The sequence below is a fragment of the Bombus pascuorum genome, chromosome 14, assembly GCF_905332965.1.
Source record: "Bombus pascuorum chromosome 14, iyBomPasc1.1, whole genome shotgun sequence".
Lineage (NCBI taxonomy): Eukaryota > Metazoa > Arthropoda > Insecta > Hymenoptera > Apidae > Bombus > Bombus pascuorum.
The window spans coordinates 7872025-7884960 of NC_083501.1; the positions used below are offsets into that span (position 1 = coordinate 7872025).

The 12936-nt window shown below is 38.8% G+C and overlaps 2 protein-coding genes across 6 annotated transcripts in view; one reads left to right on the forward strand and one right to left on the reverse strand.

Annotated features, from left to right (window-relative positions):
* LOC132914234 (uncharacterized) overlaps positions 1-8084 on the forward strand; it is a 59412-nt gene extending 51328 nt beyond the window's left edge. For 3 of the 4 annotated variants that reach the window (XM_060973152.1, XM_060973155.1, XM_060973156.1), the window contains 2 exons: positions 2386-2522; positions 3317-8084. In XM_060973152.1, the coding sequence (XP_060829135.1) occupies positions 2386-2522; positions 3317-5833 (2654 nt within the window). In that variant the 3' untranslated portion in view covers positions 5834-8084. The remainder of the gene's footprint in view (positions 1-2385; positions 2523-3316) is intronic. The other variant, XM_060973153.1, reaches the window with a different exon arrangement.
* LOC132914055 (tyrosine-protein kinase transmembrane receptor Ror) overlaps positions 1-12936 on the reverse strand; it is a 356038-nt gene that overhangs the window by 258394 nt on the left and 84708 nt on the right. The window lies entirely within an intron of this gene.

A 12936-nucleotide genomic window follows, 5' to 3' on the forward strand; every position in this document is an offset into this window, starting at 1 on the left:
AATTGTATAGCTCTCCTTAAAAAGAAATAGTTGTAGCGGCACTCGACAGTAAACATGCTCGTGCGATCTCAATAGCGAGAAAAACGTTGGATTGCATAACAACGATGGCTAATTCCAGTGAAGATTCATTACACGCCCCTAACCGTAATCATAATGAGGACATATATATTCGTTACAAATAACGTAGCAGTCGTTTATGCTCACGCTTAGCTTTTGTATTATTCCAGGCTTTCAAAAAATCTGAGCAAATTATTAAAGTCTTTGCTATATCATAAAACGAGTTTTCAAGTCGGATAATGGAAAGATTTCTATGTTCCATGATCCATTCCATGTCCATGATCTCGGAGAATAAACAAATATTATTATTTCAATTCTTCTTTTTTTTTTCCAATGACAAAGAGAGTTTCCAATGACAAACTATCAAAGTGATCATATTATTAACGTTTAACGACTTTGATCTTGTCACATAAGAGACACAAGAAATCACGAAATTGACAGATCGCCGGTGATCTCCTCGCATCGCAGTTAGAACGTTTCACAAATAAGGTGAAGAATTGAACTCTAGATATAGCAGTAAAATTTCTTGTACGAATCCAACAGAGTGACGATTCAGAGTGTTAGAGCAGAGAATGTCCAGAGCTGATTTTAGGAAGGTTTATATACTATGAGTTTGGCTCCTATGGAGAAGGTGTTGCCGGGAATGTCGCCGGGGTCCATGCAGAGATGGCCATGCTGTTACTGTTTTCTGACACTGGAACACTCTCTACGTTGTTGTTTCGATGGCCTGCGGGATGTTCGTTAGACCCTCTTGGTTTCTCCATTGCTAATTTATGGCTCTGTGGCAATCTCCTAGCTTAAAAAAGCAAACATATGGAAAACAAAAGAATCTTTCAGATTAGAAAAATAATGTTAGTGCAATTCTGGATCGCAGCATCCGAAGAAATTGCCAAGAATCGGATCCACGTTTACGAAAGCCGAAATCAAGCCTGATGGAACAACGCGAACTTCCCGTACTCCTTACACAGTAACTTCCCACTTATCGTCGCAATCCCTTCGCCAGACAAGTGGCAGGCGAACTTCCTGCGCACCTGTATCTCGAGACGCGAAGACAACCGCAGTTCGCGTGTTCCCTCTAAACACCGAGCTTCCTCTACGATGAGGGAGCATCGCATTAATCACTCGAGAACGGCCAACAGACACAATGGAAACAATCCTTGAAGTCCATCTAATCGACCTCCTAATCTCCGTTTCGCCGGACGATCGATCAAAAAGCAGGCCTTGGAAGTGCGCGCGTAGGACGAGAAGAACAAAAAGCACAAGAACGAAGAAAGGAAGCCTCGTTTTATCGCGATTTTTCATTTATTTCGCGGCGTGCCAGCCTTTCGTCGGTTAGATTAGGCTTTGCTGAAACTTTATTCGTATCTGCCGGCTAAGTAATTTGAAGGTCTCTCACCGTGGGTGATTTATCACCAGTTCCTTGACGCACCGAAAGACGAAGGGTTAGAGATTGTTACCAGGCCTGACCAATGATCGATCGTTTCGATTGGTGCAACCGACGGTCTGTCCGTTACCAGACCGGTCAGATCGTGATTAAGTGATTTCCACGAAAAAAACGAGTTCCAAGAGAACACGTGGTGTAGAGTTTTCCGAACATTTTCAAGCGGATTCAGCATCGTTGAAATGAGCTTCGAGCCTTGATCTTTGAGAGTTCGAGTTGTGGTTCAACATATAAACGCTAGAAGTGGGTTCGAATCTGCAAGTGTAAGAGTCCTCCTGGTGTACTTAGTGCTTGGGCCTTTGATCTCGAAGAATCTTTAAATTATTTTGTTTATATAGGTGGATCGTTTCAAACGTGATGAAACTAACTGATAGCTCTAATTCGTGTATTTGACACAATTAAATAAACTACTTTGATTTGTGGATATTTGTATAGTACTCTTGCTCTTCAACTTTCGTGGCTCCTTCTACACGCAGAAGATCGTCGGTACTTTTGCACCATTGATTTTATTGATTTTATTAGATTCACTCGATTTCCAGTAAGATACGTATGTTTTCAGACCCGTGCTCATTCGTAACCTAAATCTCGAAACGTTAATGAAACTGAAGTGGAACTTGAAAATAAATTAAGCCGCGGAGATTGTGTTTTTGACCCGATTGAAAGGAACATTCGTTTTGAAATACGATACCGACAATGATAACGAATAAAATTTAATCTGGTTTTCTAAGGAGGAAACTCCTATTTGACCTAATTACAGTATAAAATAATAACAATAATAATTATTGTAATTTTTACAATAATTTGTCAAACGTCTCTTCGCGCAAATTGTAGAGGAATATATTGAAATAAAAAAAAAAAAGGAGGAAAGTAATTTAATTCGATTTCAGGTCAGAACGACATCAAGAAGCTGCGCAGAGAGAACGAGCAGCTGCGTAGGGAGATATGGAGCCTCAGGGACGAGTACGACAAGCTCGAGGAGATCCTGAAGAGGCAAAAGTGCCACCCAGAAAGCGAAGAATACGAGGTAACTCGATGCAAAAGTTGGTTGATTGTGAATTGAGACAAGGGATGACTGATCGATTCGTCGATTTTCCAGATTTTGCGTATTTGATTGATAACAGAAACTTTGTTTTCGCAGTGGTATCCTGATTTGAAGGATACTGATGGGAAATTAATGTACGCGAGAAATTAGCGAGAACAAGTTCACAAATTCCTTTCTCGAAATCGAATATCGATACATTAATATCTCATATAAATATCTGCTTAGAACTTGCGTGGTCATCAATGAATGATTTTTTACTCTGGAAACAACTTCTTTTCTTAATTTTAAGAGTTCTGGTATTTTCAAAATTTTTACATAAAACCAGTTAATTTATATAATTACTTACACAATGCTTAAAACAGTTGAATGTTGGACAATGACTTAAAGTCAATCTTTATCAAAGTATCATATAAGTAACATTATATGTATATCAATCTATTGTTTCTAAAGGATACTACGACGACTCTATTCTCCTGATTGGTGTAACCGAATCGCTTACAACAGTGATTCCTTGGTTGTTTTAAGCAGTGTAATAATTGCAGTCTACGTATCAATATATAAAATTTGATTCGTTGCATACAAGAAGACCAGAGAGAAGTTATTACAGAATGTATTGATGGAATTAATCAATTTGAATATCGATGTAAAAATTCAGAAGTACTTGTTACGAAATTTATAAAAACTGTATTTTTAATAGAAATTAAAATGTACATGGTATGTACAAAAAATGTCACAGATTAGAATAATTAAGAGATTCAAAGGATTATACATTTCAGGATCGCTCCGATGAGGATGGCGGTCTGCAATCTGATTACTCCTTCGAGGAGGACGAAGAGCTCAGCGAGGACGGCGAAGATACCACCAAGGAACCCGAAAAATCAGAGCAATTAGACAACGCGGAAAATCAGAAGATTTCCACGGAGAAAATGGCCAGTAACGGTCTCCATAGGCTACACGTAGACTTCGACGACTTATCAGTGGTCGACGAAGAGGAAGAGCCTAAACGAGACAAGGATAAAAAGGAAGCTTCTTCGGAAGATGTTCTGCAATCCAAAGAGCAGAAAAGTCCACTTTCTATCCTAAAGTCGAGGCAACTTCACGACAACATCCCCTTCTGTCCTGGCAGCTATCAAACATCGACTTGCTTAGGTAGCTCTGCTTACTATAACGAGTATCCTTTCAAGTTCCCAAGCACGCTAAACCTAATGCTGCCTGCTGATGCATCAACGATGCTAACTTCTCCGTGTCCAAGAATAAATGCAGACCGAATAGGCCCAATATCGAATTTGACAGGTCCGGCTATGAATGGAATCAACGATCAAATAATACACGCGCCTCCTGCAGGTTGGCAAAGTAACGTTATAATGCCTCAGACACAGGTGACCACGTATGGAGCAACTGATACTGACGGAACACCAAGTATGCAAAACTTTGCTACAATTCACCCGGAGCAATTAAAGCAACAATTCGCATCGACCATCGGTGGTTTTCCTAATTTTCCAAGCTTTGTGCAAAGAAGAGGTGTTGGCCTAAAACTGTCAAATAATCCACTCAACTCGACATTCTTTGGAAATAGTCGACAGAATTCGGAGAAGATGATTGAAAATGGTTGGAGTACAAATGCAAACTTGTCAAATATGAAGGGACCAACGGATCTGAGTGCTAGTGATGCAACGAAGATAGAGACAGAAGAGAGTCCTGGGTTATCAGGATCCGAGAAACCGAAGCATTTTTTTGCTCCACTGCCTTCGAAATTAAAGAAACAGACTGAAGAATCCTCGCCGACTATCAGTCACTTTGGAACCGGGAATAGTTCCAGTAGTGGCAAGACTGGATCCACTGTAATCTCGAAAAGTCAGTTCACATCTCAGAAGGGATCGGTTGATCTGTACGTTGATGGAGCAATTCCATACGAGGGCAATCTGTTCAATGATAAAAGTGAACAGAGGACGTTCCTAAGTACAGACAACTTACTAATCGCTGAAGTCAAATCAGCCACGACCAATCAATTGACAAAGTCGATGTCGTGGCAGGACTTGCCTAGTAAGTCTCAAACCGCTTCGGTTAATCAATCTAATGGTAAACAACAAATATTGACCCGAAGTGACAACACTTTGGACAATATATCAGACTCGAAGCCATACAAATCGTACCTGAACGTTACTTTGAAGGCGCCTCGCGTGGAACAGGCGGTGAGCCCCGACATCCCAGAAATCCCCAAGTTACCCACCATAGACTATCGACTCTTCAAGAACCCCTTTCTACGAAGTTTCGAGCCGTCTACCAGCTACATGAACCAGAACAATGTCACCAGACCGCTGTCCGTCCAAGTAAACGATGACAACCTGTGCTGTTACCCACCGCAATCTGAAGTACCCACCTTCAACAGAGTTCCTTTTTCAGAAAGGTACAGACAGGTTCAGTCTGACAAGAACCGTCTCTTAATCCCATCTAACCAACTAATGAATGGAAAACTGATGTCTCCAACGAGCAAGCCTCAGATTCAGGTAACGTCTTTTGAGAGACCGAGTCCGCATACTTTAGTAGGTCCACCTACTCCTTACGAATTCAACACTATGCGTAGGTTAAATACCAATCCCTATTTACATACACAGAATTTGTATCAGAACGTGCCATTTTTGCCAAGAGGAGGCATGTATCCACAAAGAGGGATGATGTACTACGACAACCTAACATTGAAGGTGCCAGCTCAGACGCAGACCTCCATAGATGGAGATTCTCATCAAGAAGACGAACACGTGTTTCCTCATGAAGAAAGTGTACCGAGTACACCAAGTGGACGTAGGAAGAGAACGATCAAAAAAGAGAAGTGTAGTGCCAATAAGGAGCAAAAACCTGCGTCACCTACTGCTCAAAGGAAGTATAAGAAACAGAGTAGCGTCACGTCGTCGGAAATGCCAGAGTCTCCTGGAAAATCGACACGAAAGAAGCCTACGAGACTTAGTATCACTACGACTACATCAGAGGGTCAGGAGGACAAAAACGAGAGCAGATCGTCTTCGTCTGGTCAAGATTCGCCCAAGAAGGAACAGATGAGAAGGGTGTCTCTCTACTTCAACGCTAAGAAGAGGCCTTCGTTGACTTCAATGAGGACAGTTAGAAGTGGCAGCTTGGATATTGGTAGAGAAAAGGAGTCGATGGTGCTGAATTCAGAGAGGGAGAGGACTAATTCTGTTAGCAGCAGAGAGATTGGCAGCGTGAAGGCAAGGAAAGCAAGTACCAGCAGTGGAAACGTGCCTTGGTGCGCTTGCTGGGGCAACGGGTGTGTTTAGGGAGTCCGTAATTGGTTTTATTGGTGGCTCTGGCTGGATCTAATTAAACGTTCGAGTTTTGTTTATGTTGTGGCTTGGCTTATCAGCGCGTGGCCCTCGGGTTTCATTTTAATCAGCTTGGCCTGATGTGGATGGAATGTCTTGCGGGGTCGATGTCTTTGAGGAATGTGAGAGTGTTTAGTTTATTCGGTCTGTATTGTGAGCCAGGGAATCTATAGTTCCACCAAATGAGAGTGATACTAATTGTAAGAGGAATTTAGAATAAATTGTCCAAACCATCAGACTACGTTTCTAATTGTACGGCGTACTTCAATTCGATACATCTGCAGTATCGTTTTATCAAAGAAAACTTTTGCCGCACATTGTTTATGTAAAGAATCATATATTTAACCGAATTTCTACTTGTCATTCAATACGCTAGCAGAGTAACCGATTAGTTCAGACTTAGAACTATTGGTTCTAAAATGAAACACTCTCGAAATAAAACTGTTACAGTACCTCTGATAATTCAATTTGACTAAATAATTAAATAAGGATATCTTTGAACTTCCTCAAATGCTTCTATGTTACCAGCAATTTTAATACCACATTTTCCAAATGTAGACCTCAGACGAAATTGTAATATTTTTATTATAAATCATTTTAGTATTTCACACATCTATGTACGTGTTTTACAGCAAATTTCTTCATTTTCGATGTATTTGGCGATTGACGATAGAACGAAATTAAATGGATAGTTCCACTAAAATTCAAAGTTTAAAAAGAAGAGCGGTATTTTATATGTACCGATGTAATAATAATTCTCTACTCTCAAGTTGAGCGGATTCTTGGATAGCCAAGGAAAATATCGAACAGAGAGCTAGCATGCTCCAGGAGGAGTCGTATCGACCTTCACTTCGGCGTAACTATACTATAGGGCAACCGCTGTAGCCAATGGGGGAGGTCGTAAAACTAGCGCCGGCAGAACCAGGACACCATAAAACCCGTTACCGTTCAGGTGACAGTTGCAACCGTGGTGTTCTTGCCAGGAATACGGAAGCACAGTCTCTGCCCTCTCACGATGCTTAAGGCGCAAGTGGATCGAATTAGGGGATTAATATTTAACGAGGAACCAGACGCGGAGAAGCCAGACCACGTCAATGATCGCATCGATAAAAGTTCCGTGAACTATGCCAGTAAAAAGTCCTGGTATTATCCAATTTTATATCGATTACTCTTAATATCGATTCTAAGAATAACAGAATGAAAGGATGGAATAAAAGTTCGATTTTTTATTCGTTCGACTAACCAGTTTGAATTTAACCCTGCTGCGATCTTCTTTTATTTTCTTTATATTTTAATCTCATTTTTATTTTAATCGGATAAAGAGCTTACTAGTGGGATTTAAGAAAATTTGAGAAAGAAAAAACTGAAGAAATTTCCTAACGGTAGAAAAATACGACTGGGCGAAAAATGATTCATAGAACGCGGTAAAAAGCTTAAGCTTCGACGTTAGTTGCTACGTTAAGAAATAATACGTCTGCGCATTTAATTTAAGCTTAAGGGGCGATTTTCATTTAAAAAAGTTCGAAAGTATAAATTGTTGTAAAGTGAAGTGAAGTCTGTTTGATCTTTCAAATCTTGCGTGATTTCAAATTGATGTACGTAAGTCAAACAAATTGATTTTTATTTATAATGTAATCTCTAAGAGATGTAAATATAATTTTACAGTAAAGTTTAGATCGTTTAGAAGGAATATTTATGTTTGACAATCGTATAAAGTTTATTAAAAAGTAATAAGATAAAATGTATTTTTCGATGCGGGGTTTCGGAGTGCTGTTGTTTAACAGAAGCCGAAGAAACACCAATTTTTTTTTCAATAAATAAATAAAATCGTAGGAATTTTAGTAATATTATTATAATATAGAGTAATTGCAATTTGTGAAAATTTCTTTTACAAATTTATTCTCTTTGTATATAAAAGGTAACAATTTCTTAGAATATCTTACGAAAAGATGTAAAAAATCATTCGATGTAAAACAGTTATGTAAAATCTCAGCGAAATTAGCTCGACAATATTTTCTAATATTTTTAGTACTGTGCCTAGAAAAATCCAATCAACGATTCCAACTAGCCTTCGTATACGTGTAATTCGCTAGAGTTGAAAGCAAAATGCGATAACTTTGTTACTCTAACAATCTCCAATGTGAAATTTCATACAAATATCTCAAAAAGATTGTACTTTTCAATAAAATTAATTTCGATACGCTCACGCAGCAGCTGTTCAATATTTTGCATATCCTTCAATAAGAGATTTTTCATTCCCAAAAATTATTTACGAATTGAAAAGCAGACACTGTTGAGGATTAAAATTATCCTTTCTATTTATACTTGCTCTAACTGAATGATCCCCTTAATCCATTAATTTAAAAAAAGGATAAATAATAACTATTCATATCGACTGAAAACTGATTCCATTTCGAATCTCCGCTTTTGTACTCGAGATATTAATACACTAAAAACATCCTGCAATTTGCGTCCAATTATTTTCCGATCCCCAAAGCTCGACTCGATACTATCCGTAATTTTTTCCCCCATGGCTCTTAACAAACCACCATGGTACATCGACTGAGGAATTACAACGGGGCAAACCCTCGTATTTTCGCCGAGTCATTCATCCTTCTCGGTAATTCATCGAATTATTGATTATTCTACGCAACTTACTCGAAGAGCCCGATTTATTAATGGGTCTGGGTGCGAGGGGGTTTAGCGAGTGAGCGCGCAAGTTAAAGGCAAAGTTGGCGAGCATCTTCCGCGTAAACTTTTCCAGCGTTCTCTGTTCCCGTTATTCCATCCTCCAGCAACTCCTTTCGCCGTTGCTTAAAAGACGCGGAGAGTGGAGCAGAAATTGAAAGAAATCGAAAGAAAGGAATCGGCCAGGTAAATTGAATGTACTTACAATTAAACGCGCCGCTTCTTCTCTCTTTTCTCTCCTTTGCCATTCCGCGGCAAGGAAAGTTTAAGAGCATCAAGAGGGAGGAAGCCATGAAATGGAAAGAGGAAACTTGAACCGCGGCCGGAGATAATTTCTTTCCGCGAAATGCTCTTTGATTTTTTTCAATAAGCCGGATTTTCAAACGAAATTATATTTATACGCGAATTTGTATTTGTGGAAGTTCCGTAGCTTTAATTTATGATTCCAGCATTGCTGGCTTTGAAATATGGAACAATTCAATTTATTTCGGTGAAAGGTTTTCCCGAGCCCTTTAGAATATAATTTACTTGTAATTGGCTTTTATTTTAGAAATTTAATCATTTTTGCTAAACGTGGAATAAAAATTGTGTGTTTTTAAATCAAAGTAGTTCATAATTGTAGCGATAGAAAAATGATTAAGCAGGTAGATAATGAACAGAAACAAATCTCACTAAATCTTCACAACTTCGCATACCACGAAATCGAAACTGAAATTGAAAAGCTTATTACCAAACAGAATGAACCTCAAATGCCTCCCTCTAATTACGTAACCATCATTTTTGCCAAATGTCTAGCTTTTTCTGCCACAGAAACAGAAACCTCAAATTAAAAACTTCATCACGGAACAAATAGAATTTCAGAAAGTTCAATTTCCAACTATATCGCCAAAACTGCCTCTAAATGTCTGACATGTTACAAAATCAAAAACCTGAAATTTTTATGAACATACCTGAGGCAATGAAAACTACAAAGATTTATTTCGCTCGTTAAAGCCTATAAAAACTGAATATTTTTTACATCTCTGTATGTTACACGCGTGTTGTACATTTTTGCATTTTTAAATTATCCGTAAATGCACAAAAATTGCAGTTTTCTAGTATCGCAAAATCGGATATCCTAAATCGAAAATCTTATCGACAAATAAAACAAATTTCAAAAGCATCCACTCTGATCGCATTACCAGCACAAAAGGTGAAAAGTGGCAAAGTACGAAGACAAAATCGCGGCGACAAAGATAACCAAAGCTGGCAACGATCGACGATGAGCTTACCATCGTCTGATAGAGTTGGAAGCCGAAAAGGCGAAGGTTCATGGCACAATGCCGGCTGAAACAAAGCTTTTGGCGTGGAAACGCTCGCGAGAAAAGGCGCGGGAAGGTTGCAAGGGCGCAGTGTCAACGTCGACGAGGGTGCACAACGTTCGAAAGGTGGGGGTAGAGTGGCGCAGACTGGCGCAATTAAAATGCAAATTATCTCTTTTCACGCGGCCATCTTTCCAGAAGAGACTGGCGCTCGCAACCCTACGCCGTCACCGATTAACTTGGAACTAATTTACGACGACGACGACTCCATCGTCAGAAGGTAGCGTGAAACGTTTTGTCTCACGGCGCGGACACAGCCGCCGCGTTAATACGGGCTAACGTCATTTGCAAATGTCAGTCGAGATCAGGTTTCTTCGTTTCGACCATGATTTTCGCCGCCTCGGCTTTTCTGACTCTGAATCTCTGATTAAATTCTTATACAACGCGTGGCAAGCTTTAAACTTCTCTTTAGAGCAGCTGAGGGTACGTATTTGAGTGGTGACAGGTCGTTTGAATAATTGATGCGATTATTGTGAAACAAGAACAACGATATGCAGGGCTTATGCGAGACTAATTATTCATTGTGCGCGACAAGGGATGTGATATGACTCGGGCAAGGAAATATGTACTTTGATCATGCGGTAGGCGTGGATTAGAGGGAGGTTTGACTGGGTCAGAGATTGGATGCCTCAAGGAAAATCAAGTTAATGAAGTTTGATGATATTCGAAGGGTTCATTTTCAGATTCTTTTAATTTAGGGGAATTTTTTATTGCGTTTCAAATAATTCTGTGAGAGATCTGAGAGTACCAATAACTCCCGTTCGAGACACTTTTTTTATAGAACGAAAAGTTTTACAGCAATTGGAATTTCTTACGGTTACACACTCATATAAGATGAATTGCTTATCTTTAGATGATAGAGAGTTCCATCGAAAGATATCTAACACCAATATCGATAATCTAAAGTTGAAGTCAATATCTTGCCCCGAGAAACACTTTGAACCCTCTGTGTGGCTAATTCTTTATCCCAGCGCAGCTACAGTGACATTGATAACGTGAAAACTTTTATTTAGCTTGTTTCTTTGCCGATAAAAAGATTGAAAACCGTAGAAAGCTAAAAGAAAATAGATTCCATAAGTTGATAGTTTGTCGATTATGTGTTTTGCATGGAAAGTGTTAAACTCATTCCGAGTCTTATCCTAACTAAAGCAAACCTCTTGTATCTGAAAAACCTGTTCCCTATCACTTTTTAACTGCATAAAAATAATGCAAAAATACTCGACACACTGCTATGGATTAGCCACAAATGGTCAGACACATTCAAACTTACGAGCATCATCAACTCTTCAAATTTCTCTGGGACGAAGGAATCACCGAAAGAAATAAAACCTGTTTCAACTGTTAATTACCTTTACCCTGAAGATATATCGTAATTGTGCAACAACCTCCTCGAGAAATACGTTTATCACGTACGCTACCAAACAGAGCTTGGCTATATTCGTCTGGGCCAGATATCACGCGATACAACGAAGATTATCGGATGGGAATACTATGCACTCGAGCCCATGAATTCCAATTAAAAGCCTATCGCAAGTATTTATAGGCTGAAGACGGGAACGATATCTACTGTTACAATGGCCGTTAAGATAATCAGCTTTAATTACGCACCTCGTAAAGCCTTTATGAATCCGGTCAGGCCGAGCGAACGTCGTGGCGCCGTAGTTTAAGCAAATCTTTGTGTAAAGACGTGTAATTACCTGAAATAAGAAAAACGTTTAGTGACCTGTACTTAAGTGGTTCGGATTTATTAATATCCCTATGTAATTTTCTCTTTTTTCTTTCGACTCTTTTACTGTGGAGTCCGTATTTCTAAGTTGTTTAGATTTATAATCGTCAGGGTCGTGTTTTCTATTTTAAAATCTAGCATATGGTGAGCATATATTAACGATATAAATAATTATATGCAAAATCAATATGAAACAACTTATTAGTAAATTTTGAAACATAGCATTGGGTTGGCAACTAAGTTGGGTTTTGTCATCAGGTGGTAATCATTTAGTTTCCAACCCAATAATTGCAGTACATCACTATTTTAACCCACAGTGAAAATGTCTATTCTTTCCTTAAATTCAAACGACTACCAACTGACATTTAATACATATACGTTCTTCGAATTTATATATTCAAACGTAAAGACAACAAGAAAAAAAAATTGATACAAAAATGTCAAAAAATGCAACAAAATTAAGTAAAATACTAGATACGATGCATCAAGAGATTAAAGATTATTCTACAAGCATAACACTTCACTATCGTATTCGATGTAAACTGTAGATCTTTATGCATTTATGGGAAATTGAAAAATGTGGAAATCTACGTAATGAAGATAATCTGTGAAAATATAAAAAATATGAAGTAATTATATATATGAAGTTGTTACAATTTTCAATGTTCCAAGTAAATTGTTATCTGCTTTCCATTTCCTTGATTATGTTGATAAAAATATGAAATTACATAAAAATGAAAATAATTACCAACTAACTTCTAATATCCTGTAATGTCCAATAACTTGGCTAGAAAAGTTGATAATCCAATCTAATTTAATCCTTGTGGGAACAGGTAAAGGCTTAAACGAAGAAACTTCATTTCAGGCTCTGACATCACGTATTAAGCGCAATTCCTAGCCAGTGTTCGAGTGTCCGGCGCAGCGATATAACGCGAGAACGTAATAAAGCTCGCAGTCTACCCGTCGAAATTGGGCGGACGACGTTCCTAGCAAAAGAGTAATGAAACTGCCGCAAGTGTAATGCTGGTAGTATACATAAAACGCGAAAACAACGGAGGTACGGTTGAATTCTTCGCCAGGGGCAAAACGCAAAAGTGTTTGAAATTTCTTTAGCGAGAAACTTGCAGCCACTTTCGTCCGCCCTTTTTATTGGACGCGAAAAACTCCCGTAGGAATATTTTCCGTGAAACTTCCATCCTGTAATTTCGACAGGATTGTAACATCTTTTTTTTCCACGGAAATTCGCCCCGCGTCGAAGTTTTCTTTGTAATTCTCGACGAGAG